Genomic DNA, 18,197 nt, shown 5'->3' on the forward strand with positions numbered 1-18,197 from the left:
CATCTAGGTTTTTTTTTGAGGGGGATCTAGCCATCCAGGTAGGAGGCAGGCTTACTCAAAAAAAAAATAAAAATCTAGGAGGCAGGCCGGCGACACGGATAGGCATCAATTCTCGTCGGGCTACCCAGTTGATTGCCACTAACCAGAGGTCCAACTACGCAGATACGGGCCCAAGCAGCCCACCCATTCAGTCCGCCTCTCCTCCCCTCAGACGGACCTGAACCCCTGAGAGGCTCAGAAGCCGCCGGCCGCCGCCCACGCGCGCTCGCGCCTCGCAGGCCTCAGCCGCAGCCGCTCACGGCTTCGCGCCCTCGCCACCGCGAGCGCGCGCCGCGGACGCCGCAAGCGCCGCCATCCGCCAGCGGTCGTCCTCCCTCGACGCCCCTTCTCACCGTCCCTCGCCGCCAGCAAGCCGCCTGCCCGACGGATACCCGACGGGCACGGGCGCGCTGCCATCCCTGCCCGGGCGCCGGCCGCAGCGAACGAAGACACGCCGCACGGGCGGCTGCGGCGGCGGCGGCGGCGGCGAGCGATGGCAATCGAGTGCCTCGTGCTAGGTACACGGCAGCGCCGTCTTCCATTGCTCCTCCAAAAGGCATGGGCGCATGGCTCGATTAGACCCACACTGACGCTGCGCGCGCTGGGCTGCGAGTGCAGGGGCGGGGCAGGAGGTGGGGAAGAGCTGCGTGGTGGCGACCATCGGCGGGAAGCGCGTCATGTTCGACTGCGGCATGCACATGGGCTACCACGACCGCCGCCACTACCCGGACTTCGCGCGCGCTCTCGCCGCCTGGGGCGTGCCTGACTTCACCAGCGCCCTCTCCTGCGTCGTCATCACGCACTTGTGAGTACGCAGATAAATGCTCCACCCTGTCTTTTTTTTTTGTCCTGGCGATTTTCTTCAGCTTTGATGCTAGATTGGTTATGGACTGAAGAAGGTTGTGCTGTGCAGCCACTTGGACCATATCGGGGCGCTGCCCTACTTCACCGAGGTCTGCGGGTACCACGGCCCCATCTACATGACGGTGTGCTCTGAGAACATTCGGTTGTTGTTTGGGCTGGTTGTTTGCTTCAAGTAAATTGAGTTTGAAGTTGGACTGGTTCTTTGAAGTTTGGACTTGCTGCGTCTGGGCTAGGCAGTACTGCTGATTGCTTGCTTATGACAAATCATTGCTATTTGTGTTCCATCTGTGTCAATTTCTAATTCGTTAAATTTGATCATGTTGCCATCCTTTAGTTATATAGGTACGGTTAATGATGTTGCATAAGCTTTTAAATTATAATAAGCTTGGTTCTTTGTCTTCCTTGTCTCCCCTGTTCCTATAAGAAGCATCTAATCTGGTGATGATTGATATTCACCCCATAACTTCTGTCGTGGTCCTCAAGCAGTATCCTACAAAGGCATTAGCTCCATTTATGCTGGAGGATTATCGGAAAGTAACAATGGATCAGAGAGGGCAGGAGGAGAATTATAGCTATGAAGATATTCTGAGGTGCATGAAGAAAGGTAACCTTAGTTAACTTTACAACTTCTATCACCAGCCTACTTACAAACTGATGCTGGCGCAGAAGTAATTGGAATAATTCTCTTTTGCCTGATGTACATGGCCTTTCAGTCATACCATTGGACTTGAAGCAGACTGTTCAAGTAGATAAAGACCTTGTGATTCGTGCCTATTATGCTGGACATGTATGTTTCCTTATACCTTCTAATCATTCCATATTATGCTCCGTTGTTCTGTAAATTCTTTGAAGTGAAGTATCGATTTAGTTCTCTGCTTTCTAATCTAGTAAAACTATCATTCCAAACGCAAGGTTCTAGGGGCTGCCATGATTTATGCAAAAGCTGGAGATGCTGCTATGGTCTACACCGGGGACTACAATATGACTGCAGATAGACATCTTGGGGCTGCCCAAATTGATCGTCTGAAATTGGATCTCTTGATAACGGAGTATGGTCCGACCTCTAACTATAAACATGATTTTTCTTTTTAGTTGTTAGCCTTTACTTAGATTTTGACCAAATGTTTTGAATTGTGCTGCATTACATCCATTGGCTCTTTCTTATGTATTCGCACCAATGCACCACAAGGGCAAGGGGTTATGTTCTTGTTTGACTTCCGTTGTGTGATTGCATATGTTGATATCAGGCCTCAGGAACATGTTCCAGATTGGTAACTAGCTTTGCTCCTTTTGTTAGCCAGTGTGTTCACCTGAACATTTAGGGTATAGCTGTGAATTATCTATATAGTCAGTTATTACTTATTGCGTTGTTGAATGTAGTTTCTGATACTGAAATAGATTGAACCTACATTAGTTTTAGGATTGTGGTGGCATTTTAATGTTTTACTGTTATAATCAAATTAAACGCACAATTGGTGTGTTGACTTTTTCTTTTTCTCTGTACATCATGGAGCATTAAATAGCATTTTTCTCTATGCAGATCCACATATGCTAAAACTATACGCGACTCAAAGCATGCCAGAGAGAGGGAGTTCTTAAAAGCGGTATGACCATGTGAGCTTCTATGCTGCCACTATAGAGATTTTGTAGTTTTTAGCTGCATGTGTAACAACTATTGCTTTTCCAATGGTCGACTGTTAAGTTTTTTGATTGTACATGCTTAGATTCTTCTGGCACAATAGGCTAGGTTAGCCGAAAGATGGTTTTATCCAGGAAGTGTGTCAACTTTTTCAATCCTGCAACCATGGTTTTGAGGTGTTGTGGTGTCCTGTGGTATTGGGGGCACACCTGGACAATGGTAACTAGGTGACAAGGCGCTAGGACCTTTTGGTGTCCTGTGGGGTTAGGGGCAAGCCTGGATGCCTAGGCAACATCTTAAACCATGAATACTATCTTTGGCAAAAAAAAAAAAAATCATTCTGACTGTATTAACCCAAATCCTATGCACTGTACATATGTTGAATTTCAAGGCTTAACTGAATATATGTTTTCTCTAGGTACATAAATGTGTTTCTGGAGGGGGCAAAGTTCTTATTCCTACATTTGCTTTGGGAAGAGCTCAGGTACCATAGTTTTCTCTTAATTCAACTTTATGAGACAGTGATGATTAACATATTATCACTATTTTAATTAATTGTGCAGTTCCTCTGAGAAATACTGTTCCTGTGTTCACATTTTTCATAACTTGAGTATCCATTTAAGACGTAGAAGTGACACTGTCCTGCTGTGTATTTCAGGAGCTGTGTATGTTACTAGATGACTATTGGGAGAGGATGAACTTGACTATTCCTATTTACTTCTCAGCTGGTATGTGGTTTCTTCAAGTTGAAGCCTTCATTTTTGTATTTTTCTGTCTTATGTGAAGTTATGTTTGTTGATATGTTCTATAGGTTTAACCATTCAAGCTAACATGTACTACAAGATGCTTATTGGATGGACTAGCCAAAAGATCAAGGATAGCCATGCAGTGCATAACCCATTTGACTTCAAGCATGGTATGGTTGGGTTCTTTAAAAGCTATTAAGCTAATCCATCCAATCCTATGCAGAATAAAGATAAAGTGCATATGATCGTGGTAAAATGTCCCAACATTCAGTAGATTATTAAATAAACTTCCAATTTATTTACATTTTTTTATAATTTGTAACTGCCCATCAATTGAATATCATGTGCTTCTACTTGTTTTAATATTTTCATAATGAGATATTTTTAGTCAATCATGATACCGAGAATTACTAATGCTATTTTAATTTTGTTAAATAGGAGTTTTTCTGTCTTATTTATTATTTATAGTTCTCTTATACCAGAATAACAGCGAAGCTTTTTTGTTTCGCATTTCAGTTTGCCACTTTGAGCGTTCGTTCATCAACAATCCTGGTCCCTGTGTACTTTTTGCAACACCTGGTATGATTAGTGGTGGATTTTCCCTTGAGGCGTTTAAGAAATGGGCGCCATCAGAGAAGAATCTGATTACACTTCCAGGGTATGCCCCATACCTTTCTTCTTTGCAACAATTTTTCTAATGTGGTAAATCACTCTTATTCATACCAGCGACCTTTACCCTAGATGCCAACTTTCTATATTCTCATGCAGATATTGTGTTGCTGGAACCGTTGGTCATAAGTTGATGTCTGGGAAACCTACGAGGATTGATTTAGACAAGGACACCCATATTGATGTCAGATGTCAGGTTGCTTTTCATCTCATTTTTTTGAAAACTATTTCACCTCATTTTATATATTACAGAAAATTGTACGATTTTTAAAAGATAATGTGAGGTATCAAAAAATGGTTAAGCAGAATCTTTTAATCACTACTAGTGTTTATCTCCGGGCATTGTAAATTTACTCAAAATTTGATAACGTACCCCTGCTGTTCTTTTCACTTCTGATATGCTATGCCCTCACACGGAGCCTGTTTTTTTTTTCTAATTTGTGCACCAGATCCATCAGCTAGCATTCAGTCCGCACACAGATTCCAAAGGGATCATGGATCTGACAGAATTTCTTTCCCCCAAACATGTAATTCTTGTGCATGGTGAAAAGCCTCAGATGGCTTTCTTGAAGGAGAGGATTGAATCCGAATTGGGGATGCCTTGCTTTTACCCAGCTAACAATGAGTCCGTCTCCATTCCGACAACCCACAATCTCAAAATGAGCACCACAGAAAGGTTCATTACAAGCTGCGCTGCTGAGCAAGGTAAACAGAGCCTGCGGAAGCGGAACCTGATTCATGGTACTGGTACATCAGAACTAAATGCCAGTGATGAGGGGGAGGCTGAGGGCGTTCTTTTGATGGAGAGACACAAGGCTCCAAAAATTGTGTGTGAGGATGAACTTCTCCAGGTGCTGGGCATGGAGCGGCATCTTGTCCAGTTTGAAGCAATGAGCTCCTCTAGGATTGAAGCGGCTGTTGAATCGGAGTTGAAGCGGGCCGAGGCAGCCGATTTATGTAGCGAGGGAAAATGAGTAAAACTTTGCGTACTGTTTATTTCTGAGATGAGCCTTTTTGTAATCATTGGGAGGTGGTGGCATACCACCAAAATTATAATTTGAGTGGTAAGTTGGTAACAATTTTGTTACCCCTCCCCAGGTATGCCGTATAGTTTTGTAGTATCTCATGCCAAGGATGTGTCGTATATTATCCCTATAATTTTAAATCTGCGCCCCTAGTGCTCGAGCAACCTTATTTATACAGGGGCTACTGTAGGACAGGATGAGTGATATATCATGAACTAGTTAAGTCATTTCTGCCAAGAACGTGACCTGTGACGTGTCATAAAACGATTCCAAGTAACGTCAGGTCAAGAACAAGGCATTTTTTAAACTGCCGCAGATTGTTGCCGGTCACTGCAAGTTTCAACCGATCTGGCCGTGGCCGTCAAAAAGATTCAGCGCAAGAGCTGTCTGTATTATTCCTGAATGCTGAACAAGTCTAACTTCAGTCATACACTCTGTAGCTCAGAGGATTCGTTCCAAACTACGTTTTTCTCTCGGATATATGCACGGGACATTCAAATAGTCGTCAGTCCACTCCCGAAATGTTGAAGCCTGGATGTGAATAACTGAATATGTAACCGGGATCAATGCATGCTTGATGCTTGCATGTCCTAGGTCGCGTCAGTCTAATCCGTCAAAAACGCTTTCTTCGTCCGTGGCAATGTCGCGGAAGTTAACATTGGCCATCCAATGGGGTTATCTGTATCTCTAGGGACGTTATGTGGAAAGAAAAATGAAGTGTACACAATATGTCAAGTCAGCGGACCAGTTGACTTGACCCAAACTTATGGAATGTACAAGTCAACACAAGAGAAGAAAAGCTCCAAGCTAAGTCAACCTACGGGTTTCTTTATCGGATCCCGCGACCCGGCCCGACCCCTCAAGGCAGCTCCGGCCCTGCTTGCTTACCTTTTTTGTGTGCATGTGCATCTCACGCAGTGCTTGATCCACGTGAGCACAATAGTAACAAGACAAGTAGGCAGTAGAGTGCGATTTTCGAACTCCGAAGTGGTAAGACTGGCTCTGCTACAATTTTTGAGTTCTATGGCATGCATAAGAAATTTGAGAGATTGTAGATGATATCAGTGAGAAAACGGATCATGGTGATAAATCACATTTCACTCTATTTAAAATGTTACTAGGATTTTAACCTTGGTGGGTTAGAGTCATTCACTTATATTACAACTCACGGCGACATCATGGTTAATAGATAGACTATAGAGTCATGCACCTACAAGGCTACAACTACTCACCGCCACAAAAAAAGAAAAGAGGTTCGTAAATGAAATGTGGATTTCATCCTACAGGACATCTAACAAATTCATATGTATCTGCTGTATAGAGTCGGCAAAGCCCTAAAAATACTCGGCAAAGGGTTTGCTGCCAAGTGCCACCCTCGGCAAACATGATGCGACTTCATAGTGACGGAAAAGAGCTGTTTGCTGACTGCTATTTCTTGGGCACTCGACAAAGACTTTTCCGAGTGCTAAGTTGGCTCTCAGCAAAAATAAAGTAGTGGGGGCGGCCAAGTGACGGTGATGGAGGCTTTACCGAGTGTCGTGACGGCTTGGCACTCGGCAAAATCTCAATGTTTTTTCTGAGTGTAATAAAATACACCCGACTAACTCTTTATTATTGGGCCAAGTGCAACTAACGGACATTCGGCAAAGTTCTGACGTCCGTTACTGGGTTCAACGTTCGGCGGGCTCGTGCTTATTTTTTGCCAAGTGTATTTGTTTGCCGAGTATATTTAACTTTTTTACCGAGTGTATTTTGTCTTGCACTCAGAAAATTGGATATTTTGCCATGTGTTTTTTCGGAGTGTTTTATTTTTTACACTCGACAAATGTGTTGTTTGCTGAGTGTCCGATGGAATGCACTCGGCAAACGTGGGTTTTCCCCTAGTGAACAGAATGCCAAGTCAGAAGAGAGGTCACCAATCTCTTCTGTCCATTTGCTGATTGGCATTGATTCAGGTTTTCATACGTGATCAAGGACGGAATCGATCGACAGTCCGCACGTTTGAACTTGGAATGAACGAAATTACTCGCAAAAGTTTCACCAGTCGAATCCGTCAAAAACGTTCACCCATGATGACGACGCGCGAGCAACGACGCGTACGCTTGCTCGACGGACTCGCAAATGCCATGAATCCTTGCAAACCTTGAGGCTTCAGCTGCTGGTTGCCTGTGCGCCTATAAGTAGGCACCGCACCTGCATCGCTCTTCATCATCCGCTCACCAATCACCATACGCTCCTTTTGCTACGCAAGCTAGCAAGATACAGAGCGATCACACTTCTCTGAAGACGATGAAGGGAGCAGCAGCGACGACGACGGTTCTACTGGTGGCGCTGCTGGTGCTCGTCGCGGCGTCGATGCGCGCAGACGCCGCCACCGCGGTGGCGCGCCGACTGTCAGGGCCCGGGCCTAACCCTTGCACCGTTGACCCGAACAACCCGGGCCACGGGTGCCATGTCCCCTCGCCCGGCGAGCAAGCGGCGGCAGCGCAGGCGCAGGCGCCGCCACGTCGGTTGATTTCTGTCAGCAAGGCGTCGTTAGGGCCTAGCGACTGCAGCAACGACAAGAACGCTCCCCCGGGCAAGAAGTGCCCGCCTCCGCCTGCGAAATAAAGCTCCATGTACCTTGTTGTGAACTGCTGCGTCGTCGTTTAATTAGATCGAATTCGCGTGTGGAATAATAGTCGTTCTATCGGTAGATAATTAATCTAGCTAGCTGCTATGGGCAGATGATCATTCATTGGTTGCTATGTATATTGTTGAACAGTGTAATTGTTGTAAGATTTTAGAGAATGAAATAAAACACCAGCTGTTCGTTCAACATATGGATTCTTATGTGTTTTTTCTTCTTTTTGTCGTTGGAGTGCCATGAGTTTACCTCTGGCATATGCACAACCTAGTGATGCTCTTGGCCACAAGGTTAACACGAGATTATATCTCATATGTCAAGCTCAATAACGAAATATGCCAACTCTAGTGAGTTATAAACCTATAACGACCTTGGCCCAAACCCTAGAGTATATAGCAACACCAATTTTTGTATCATAAAAGTTATATGCTTATAGCGACCTTGGCCGCCGAAACCCTAGATCTAGAGGATATATAGTAACACCAATTTTGTATCATAAAAGTTATATACTTATAGCGTCCTTGGCCAAAGCTTGACCTAATGGAACAAAATATGCCTTATGTTCTTAGACAAACTGCAACATCTTTGACAGATCTTTTAGAGCGCAGAAATATTAGTTTACCACTGCATAGTTGATTAAGCGTTCTCGTCGTTTAGTTTTGACATATCTTTTTCGGTCGTTGTAACTTTCTTTGTCTTAGCTATTCCGGTCAGGACTCCGAAAAGTCTCCAATCACGATGGACTCTGGCAGGTATATATAGCTAGACCAATTACCTTAATTGATCAATGTTTTTCTACTTTAACATTGTATATTATGCAGTTATGCACCATTATTTCCCAACGGACACCATTATTGCATTTGGGACATCGAATGGACCACTTAACGCGGTTTAGGGGTCCAGATAGATGATTGGAGAGTTTAGTACCTAGGTGAAACTATAGGACAAGTTCAAAAACTTAGAGTGCAATTTACTTTTATGCAAAATTGGCACCACCATGAGTCGCACTCACTTTGATCACCAAGCCACACCAAATCCCCTTCCACTCCTTTCTGCTTCATGCCACTGGAGCACTGATCGAGCACTCTAGTCACTCTCGATACCCATTGCCTCGATCGGTTGCTCACGTGCTTACATGGTGAATCGAGAAGATCAAGTCACCGGGGTCGGCTCTACTAGCACAGCAGGTCAATACAGCGGTGAATGTATTGTATATTGAATTTTGCAAATTTCATCGGATCCCGCGACCCCGACCCCTCGAGGCAGCTCCGTCCCTGCTTGCTTACCTTTTTGTGTGAATGTGCATCGCACACAGTGTTTGATCCACGTGAGCACAATAGTAACAAGACAAGTAGGCAGTACAGCTATTTCCGAACTCCGAAGGGGTAAGACTGGCTCTGCTATAATTTTTGAGTTCTATGGCATGCACGTGGAATTTGAGAGTTTGTAGATGATTTCAGTGAGAAAACGGAACATGGTGATAAATCACATTTCACTCTTTTTTGAAAATGTTACTAGAATTTTAACCTAGGTGGGTTAGTCATTCACTTACTCCCCTTCGTCTCATGAAAAGTGCAATCCTGAGTTTGAAAAAAATCTCATAAAGAGTGCAATTCTAGAGATTGGATCTCAATTACCTGCCTAATTAAGTGGTCAGATTTGAATTGCATGTCAAAACTAATTATATATGGCAAACAACTGAGGGCATGAGAGTCTTTTCACGCCACCACTAATCTGTCTGAAAAAACCCAGAATTGCATTTTTCATGAGACGGAGGGAGTATATCACAATTCACGGCGACACCAAGGTTGACTATAGAGTCATGCACCTACAAGGCTACAACTACTCACCGCCACAAAAAAGAGGTTCGTAAATGAAATGTGGGTCTCATCCTATGGACATCTAACAAATTCGTATGTATCAGTTGTATAGAGAGGGAACTACGGGAACAGGGGGTTTGTCGAGTGTCCCTGACACTCGGCAAAGCCCTAAAATCACTCAACAAAGGGTTTGCCGAGTGCCATCCTCGGCAAACATGACACAACAACCAAAGTGATGGCAAAGAGCTGTCTGCCGACTGCTATTTCTTGGGCATTCGACAAAGGCTTTGCCGAGTGCTAAGTTGGCTCTTAACAAAAAAAAAAGTAGGGGGAAGGGCGGCCAAGTGACGGTGACGGAGGCTTTACCAAGTGCCGTGATAGCTTGGCACTCGGCAAAGTCTCAATGTTTTTGCCGAGTGTAATAAAATACGTTACAAACTCTTTACTGTGCCGAGTGCCACTAACGGACACTCGCCAAAGTTCTGACGTCCGTTATTGGGTTTGATGTTCGGCGGGCACGTGTTTATTTTTTGCCAAGTGTATTTATTTGTCAAGTATAACTTTTTTGCCGAGTGTATTTTGTCCTGCACTCAGCAAATTGGATATTTTGCCGAGTGTTTTTTTTTGCGGAGCATTTTATTTTTTACACTCGACAAATATGTTGTTCGCTGAGTGCCCCATAGAATGCACTCGGCAAACCACTGAGCACTCAGTTTTCCTGTAGTAAACAGAATGCCAAGCCAGAAGACCAGTTGGCCACCAGACCAGCAGTTCCGCACAAGTCAAAAAGCTCGATCCGTACATCTTTCGTCTGCATTGTCATAGCTGGGAAGTTTCATGAGGCAGACCACTGAATTTTCCAATTTTCGGCAGATGTACACCGTACTATTTTTTTAACAAACTCAAGTCATCTGTCCTCATCGAGTTTAGCTGGACTTTGAATGTTCTGCCGTGTCTAATCAGCATCACAGGTCCGTAATCTTATAACGGTCCAGCTCCATGACTTGGATTGCTACGGCTAGTGTGGCAACGCGTCAAATGCGTTATGCATACCAGTCCTAAGAGAGGTCACCAGTCTTCTGTCCATTTTCTGATTGGCATTGATTCAGGTTTTCATACGTGATCAAGGACGGAATCGATCGACAGTCCGCACGTTTGAACTTGGAATGAACGAAATTACTCGCAAAAGTTTCACCAGTCGAATCCGTCAAAAACGTTCACCCATGATGACGACGCGCGAGCAACGACACGTACGCTTGCTCGACGGACTCGCAAGTGCCATGAATCCTTGCAAACCTTGAGGCTTCAGCTGCTGGTTGCCTGTGCGCCTATAAGTAGGCACCGCACCTGCATCGCTCTTCATCATCCGCTCACCAATCACCATACGCTCCTTTTGCTACGCAAGCTAGCAAGATACAGAGCGATCACACTTCTCTGAAGACGATGAAGGGAGCAGCAGCGACGACGACGGTTCTACTGGTGGCGCTGCTGGTGCTCGTCGCGGCGTCGATGCGCGCAGACGCCGCCGCCGCGGTGGCGCGCCGACTGTCAGGGCCCGGGCCTAACCCTTGCACCGTTGACCCGAACAACCCGGGCCACGGGTGCCATGTCCCCTCGCCCGGCGAGCAAGCGGCGGCAGCGCAGGCGCAGGCGCCGCCACGTCGGTTGATTTCTGTCAGCAAGGCGTCGTTAGGGCCTAGCGACTGCAGCAACGACAAGAACGCTCCCCCGGGCAAGAAGTGCCCGCCTCCGCCGGCGAAATAAAGCTCCATGTACCTTGTTGTGAACTGCTGCGTCGTCGTTTAATTAGATCGAATTCGCGTGTGGAATAATAGTCGTTCTATCGGTAGATAATTAATCTAGCTAGCTGCTATGGGCAGATGATCATTCATTGGTTGCTATGTATATTGTTGAACAGTGTAATTGTTGTAAGATTTTAGAGAATGAAATAAAGCACCAGCTGTTCGTTCAACATATGGATTCTTATGTGTTTTTTCTTCTTTTTGTCGTTGGAGTGCCATGAGTTTACCTCTGGCATATGCACAACCTAGTGATGCTCTTGGCCACAAGGTTAACACGAGATTATATCTCATATGTCAAGCTCAATAACGAAATATGCCAACTCTAGTGAGTTATAAACCTATAACGACCTTGGCCCAAACCCTAGAGTATATAGCAACACCAATTTTTGTATCATAAAAGTTATATGCTTATAGCGACCTTGGCCGCCGAAACCCTAGATCTAGAGGATATATAGTAACACCAATTTTGTATCATAAAAGTTATATACTTATAGCGTCCTTGGCCAAAGCTTGACCTAATGGAACAAAATATGCCTTATGTTCTTAGACAAACTGCAACATCTTTGACAGATCTTTTAGAGCGCAGAAGTATTAGTTTACCACTGCATAGTTGATTAAGCGTTCTCGTCATTTAGTTTTGACATATCTTTTTCGGTCGTTGTAACTTTCTTTGTCTTAGCTATTCTGGTCAGGACTCCGAAAAGTCTCCAATCACGATGGACTCTGGCAGGTATATATAGCTAGACCAATTACCTTAATTGATCAACGTTTTTCTACTTTAACATTTTATATTATGCAGTTATGCACCATTATTTCCCAACGGACACCATTATTGCATTTGGGACATCGAATGGACCACTTAACACGGTTTAGGCATCCAGATAGACGATTGGAGAGTGGTATCAGAGCTTGGTTGAGGTTTTCAGTACCTTAACCGGTTCGAAAATCACTCGGCGACCATGGCGAGTCTTGATAAGATCCCGGTGTTTTCCGACGAGGACTATGCCTACTGGAAGGTTCGCATGAGAGCCTTCCTGCAGAGCATGGGAGCCGATGTCTGGGAGATTACCACGAACCAGCTCTATGAGGTGCTGGCTGTTCGGACCACGTCTCTTCAGGTGACCCAGCACGAGGCTAACGCCAAGGCCGTCAATGCCTTGTTCGCTGGCGTTTCTCGTGCGGAGTTCTCACGCGTCCAGGGTTTTCAGGAAGCCCACAAAATTTGGACGTGCCTTGAGAACTACCACGAGGGTACACCTCAGGTGAAGGCCAGACTGTTCGAGACTCACCGGTGTGAGTACGAGAACTTCACACAGGAGCCGGGTGAGAGCATTGACCTGATGTTCAGTCGTTTTCAGTCGATTGTGAACAAGGTCAATGCGAACAGATCTGCTGGTGCCCTTGAGTACACAGAGCACGAGAAGGCCCTTAAGTTGCTTTACGCACTTGATCGCTCTGTGTGGGATCTCAAGGTGAACACCATCATTGAGTCTGCTGGCTATGAGACTCTGACGGTGAACGAGCTTTTCAGCAAGCTCAAGGCCACGGAGGTGGATAACCAGACACGAGCCAAGCTCAATGGTGCCCCTCCTTCCAAGAGCGTCGCTCTTGTGACTGGCCCAGGTGGATCGAGCTCTAACGCTAACTCTGCTCTTGGCTTTTCTCTTGCCTCTTTGCCTTCTATTTCAGATGAGCAGCTGGAGACGCTGGGCGACGACGACTTGTGCCTCCTGATCAGCAAGTTCCAGCACGTCTACCACAACAGCAGAGGAAGAAGAACCCCGGGTGCTACAACTGCGGCGATCTGAACCACTTCGTCGCCGATTGCCCCAAGAAGTCCGGCGGTGGCCAGAACAACTCCTTCGACTACTACCGCCACCGCGACCGCGACGAGGGAGGCTCCAACAAGGAGCGTCGGCGCCACAAGCACCGCAGTCGTGACCGGGGAGGACGCTTCGACAAGGAGTCGCTCAAGAAGCGCTTCCAGTACAAGGCCAAGAAGCGGGAGAAGGCCTTCCTGGCGCAGCTCAGCGACCTCGACAAGAGCTCCGACACCGACCGCTCTTCTTCACCGACCTCCGACGACGACGACGACAAGAAGAAGAAGAAGCGGGACAAGGAAGCCACCGGCTTCATCGGCCTTTGCTTGGCGGCCGGTCGGCGCAAGAGCTTCTGCACCATGGCGGGCGAAGCCGATGGTGCTCGTGCGTCTTTGGGTGGACACGCTACACCGACGCACTCCGGCTCTTCTCCTGGATCCGAGAACGATTCAGAGGTAAACTCCACGATCGACCTGCTTGATACAGAGGTTAGAGAGTTGTACGCCGCTCTCGACAACCAGAAGAGGCTGCTTAAGGAAGCAGCTAGAGAGCGTAGAAAGCTTAGGGCTGAGCTGGCTTGTGCTAGGGAGAAGTCTAGTGAGGATGAGTGCGCTGGCTGCATATCTCACATGAATGATCTTGTTGCTCTCCGTGCCAAGCATGATGAGAACGTCGCAAACTTAGATGTTGCTAAGACTTCGCTTTCTGACGTGTCTCACGAGCTAGCCAAGGCCAAGCATGAGCCGCTTTCTGACGTGTCTCACGAGCTAGCCAAGGCCAAGTATGAGCTTGAACTTGTCAAGGACGCTCCCATTGTTAGTGATGTGCTTGAATGCGATGAGTGTCCTATCTTCAAGTCAGATCTAGCTTCTTTGCAGTCCAAGTTTGCTACTGTTGTTTATGAACTAGAGGAGCTTAGATCTAGGCCTGCTTTGCTTGGCGCTTGTAAGCTTTGTCCCACGCTTAGGTTGGAGCTAGAGGAGAAGAACGCTTTGATCAAGTCTTTTGGAAAGACTAAGGTCATAGAGTCTAGCCCACCTATTGACCGCTCTATTTGCCCTGGTTTGATTGCTGATATGGATAGTCTTGCGGTAGAGAAAGCCAACTTGGAGAATGAGAATACCTATCTTAGGGCGATTCTGAGTTGGGTTTCTAGCAGTGAGCCGCAGTTGGGCATGATGATCAAGCAGTTCAAGCGTGGTGATGGGTTTGGGGTCGGTTATACATACACGAAGTTAGACTTTGACATGTTGTATGGTAAGATTGGCAAGGCTGCTGGAAACACTGCTAGCACGAGCACACAGCCTTCGCTTGTTGACCCCGCGGATGGTGTGCTTAAAGAACCACCGAAAGCACCTCCGCAGAAGCAGGTTTGGGTTCCAAAGCCCAATGCAGCTGAGGAACCCCCTCGACACGCTCCCTGCTGCCACAGCCCAGGTTGCCCAGAAGAAGAGGGCTGCTCCTCCCCGTCCGCAGGCTAGGCCTCTACCTCCCAAGCGTGAGGTGAGGTACCACTGCGAGTTCTGTGACAGGGAAGGTCACCTGGAGGAGTTTTGCTTCAGGAGGAAGCGGGCTGTGAGGAGAGAGCAGGAGAGACGGAACGCGGACATGTACTCTGCTCGGGTGCATGGTCCTTCTCGGCGTGATGATAGGTGAGATGCTAGGGCGCACCGTGTAGGTGGAGGTCAGGGAGACGGTGGTGGCTACCGTGCTCCAGCAGGTGGTCGCTTTGCCGGCCGTGCTCCTGGTCGTTTTCAGTACGGCTATGGACCACGGGACCGAGGCTTTGGAGGAGGTTTTGAGGCTCCACGCTTTCCTCGCGGTAGTGTTCGTCAGTCACGCGGTAGACGGGACGGGGGATACGCTTTGTCTGGTTTTGCTAACCCTTCTGTAGAGCAAATGGCTCGACACTGGTTTGCTTCTCACTTTGCTAACCCCAGTGTTGAGACATTTGCTCACCCTTTGTCTCACTACTGATGTGCAGGTCGGAGGCTTGGAGAACAGGTGGATCATGGACTCTGGTTGTTTGCGCCACATGACCGGAAATGACAAATGGTTCTCCAGCCTCACCCCGATGCGCTCAAAGGAGTACATTGTGTTCGGGGACAATGGAAGAGGAAAGGTACGTGGACTTGGCGCTGTTCGTGTTTCTGATCGCTTTACCCTGAGAGAGGTTGCTTTGGTTTCGAATCTTGGTTTTAATTTGCTCTCTGTCTCGCAACTTCTTGATGAGGGGTTTGAGGTTCGCTTTAAGGAGGGCTGTTCGCGTGTTTTGGATTCCAGGGGAGATTTGGTTTGCCGGATTACACCTCGTGATCGAGTTTTCTTGGTTGACTTCTCTGGAACTCCTTTTGGCCCTTCTCATTGCTTGATGGCTGGTCCTTCTTCTGATTTGTGGAAGTGGCATAGGAGGACTAGGACATTTGAGCTTCGATTTGTTGTCGAGACTGAGCTCACTTGGCCTGATCCGAGGATTGCCCAAATTGAAGTTTGAAAATGACCTTGTTTGCCATCCGTGTCGCCACGAGAAGATGATTGCCACTTCACATCCGCCTGTTAATCAGGTGATGACCTCTCACCCTGGAGAGTTGCTACACATGGACACTGTTGGTCCTTCTCGAGTGATGTCTGTTGGTGGGAAGTGGTACGTGCTTGTGATTGTGGATGACTTTTCTCGCTATTCTTGGGTCTTTTTCATGATAACCAAAGATGAGGCTTTCGAGTTTGTTCGAGACTTGATCTTGAGGTTAAAAAATGAGCTACCCCAGGCCATGCGAGCGATCCGCTCTGACAATGGCACAGAATTCAAAAACGCTCGTGTTGATGTCTTTTGCAGTGATCAAGGTCTCGAACACTAGTATTCTTCTTCCTACACTCCACAGCAGAATGGAGTTGTAGAGAGGAAGAATCGGACGCTGGTTGAGATGGCGAGGACGATGCTCGATGAGCATAGGACTCCTCGCAAATACTGGGCTGAGGCGGTTAACACCGCTTGTTACGTGTCCAACCACATTTTCTTGCGTGCTTTCATGCACATGACTTCTTATGAGTTGCGGTTTGGACGCCAGCCCCGTGTTGACCATCTCAGAGTTTTCGGTTGCCGGTGCTTTGTGCTGAAAGATGGAAATCTTGATAAGTTTGAGTCTCGCTCGTCTGATGGTATTTTTCTCGGTTATGCTTCTCACTCTAGAGCGTACCGTGTGCTGATCATTGATACTAACATCGTCAGAGAGACTTGTGAAGTCACTTTCGACGAGACAGCACCGTGCAATTTTTCTGTCTTTGAAGTTGTAGGAGATGATGAGCTCGGCACCTCCATCTTTGAAGATGAGGAGGAAGAAGCTGCAGATGGCGAGGCTGAGGCTACCACGCATGCTGTGGACCCGGCTATCTCTGCTACGAGCTCGGACGATGACGACGGCCCCGATCCGACTACGTCTACTTCACGGGGGCTGTTCGAGGAGGTGACTCAGGCTTCACCAGCTGCACCTTGAGGAGGCACCAGTTTTGGTTGAGGAGGAGGCGACTTCGACACGGGAAGCACCGCGACACATTCAGCGCCGCCATCCACCTCAACAGATGCTAGGTGATCTCAACGAGCGAGTCACCAGGTCCAAGGTAACAAGTATCGCTGGCTTTGCTCATTCAGTGTTTGTTGCCTCTTTTGAGCCCAAGGATATTGGACACGCTCTTTCTGATTCTAATTGGGTCAATGCCATGCATGAGGAACTTGAAAATTTTGAAAGAAACCAAGTTTGGGTTTTAGTCGAGCCTCCACCTGCTTGTAATCCCATCGGAACGAAGTGGGTTTTCAAAAACAAGCAGGGTGAGGATGGATTGGTTATTCGAAACAAGGCTCGTCTTGTTGCCCAGGGGTTTTGCCAAAAAGAGGGTATTGATTTTGAGGAAACCTTTGCTCCTGTTGCTCGTTTGGAAGCTATTCAAATCTTTCTTGCATTTGCTGCTTCCAAGGGTTTTAAGGTTTTCCAAATGGATGTTAAATCTTCCTTCTTGAATGGTTTTATCGAAGAAGAGGTTTATGTAAAGCAACCCCCTGGTTTCGAAAATCCCAAGTTTCCAAACCGTGTTTATAAACTTCAGAAAGCTCCTTACGGTTTGAAACAGGCACCTAGAGCTTGGTATGATAGATTGAAAACCTTTTTGCTAGCTCAGGGTTTTAAAATGGGATGTGTGGATAAGACTTTGTTCCTCATGCGATCTGGCACTGATTTTCTTTTAGTTCAGATATACGTGGATGATATTATCTTTGGTGGCTCTTCTCACGCTCTTGTCTCCAAGTTTTCTGAGCAGATGTCCAGGGAGTTCGAGATGAGCATGATGGGTGAGCTACAGTTCTTCCTCGGGCTGCAGATCAAGCAAACTCCTCAGGGCACTTTTGTCCATCAAGCCAAGTACACTAGAGACTTGCTGCGGAAGTTCGATATGAGTGACTTGTCTCCTCAGCCGACTCTAATCAGCACGTCTACGGCGCTTGATGAGGACTTGGACGGCGAGGTGGTGGACCAGAAGGAGTACAGGAGCATGATTGGCTCTCTCCTGTACCTGACGGCGACGCGACCGGACATCCAGTTCGGCGTCTGCCTCTGTGCGCGGTATCAGGTTTCGCCGCGCACCTCCCACATGTAGGTGGTGAAACACATCTTCAGGTATTTGAAATTCACACCTGAATTTGGTATTTGGTATTCTGCGGATTCTTCTCTGGTTTTGGTGGGCTTTTCTGATGCCGATTTCGGTGGGTGTCGGTTGGATCGCAAGTCGACATCCGGCACTTGTCAATTTCTCGGTACATCTTTGGTGTCTTGGTCCTCTCGCAAGCAGGCTATCGTAGCGCTTTCTTCCACAGAAGCTGAGTATGTTGCCGCTGCTAGCTGCTGCTCCCAGATACTTTGGATGAAACAAACCTTGCAGGATTATGGCTTGAGTTTCGGTAGGGTTCCCATTTTTGTAGACAACATGTCAGCCATTAGCATTGCAAAGAACCCTGTCCTACACTCCAGAACCAAGCACATAGACATCCGATTCCATTTCCTGCGAGACAACCATGAGAGAGGACACATAGACTTGATCCATGTCCCTTCAGAGAGGCAAACTGCAGATATCCTCACCAAACCGCTAGAGCAGGACAC

The 18,197-nt window shown here is 47.0% G+C and overlaps 1 protein-coding gene across 1 annotated transcript; it reads left to right on the forward strand.

Annotated features, from left to right (window-relative positions):
- Positions 1–244: 244 nt before the first annotated feature.
- LOC120678963 (cleavage and polyadenylation specificity factor subunit 3-II-like) lies at positions 245–5,155 on the forward strand. Its single transcript, XM_039960434.1, has 13 exons — positions 245–557; positions 658–844; positions 953–1,025; positions 1,390–1,507; positions 1,617–1,690; positions 1,816–1,952; positions 2,444–2,507; positions 2,961–3,026; positions 3,201–3,270; positions 3,354–3,458; positions 3,805–3,946; positions 4,057–4,153; positions 4,407–5,155. The coding sequence occupies exons 1-13, from the start codon at positions 533–535 to the stop codon at positions 4,929–4,931; spliced, it is 1,683 nt and encodes a 560-aa protein (XP_039816368.1). The 5' UTR covers positions 245–532; the 3' UTR covers positions 4,932–5,155.
- The last annotated feature ends 13,042 nt before the right edge of the window (positions 5,156–18,197 follow it).

The sequence above is a fragment of the Panicum virgatum genome, chromosome 2K (assembly GCF_016808335.1).
Source record: "Panicum virgatum strain AP13 chromosome 2K, P.virgatum_v5, whole genome shotgun sequence".
Lineage (NCBI taxonomy): Eukaryota > Viridiplantae > Streptophyta > Magnoliopsida > Poales > Poaceae > Panicum > Panicum virgatum.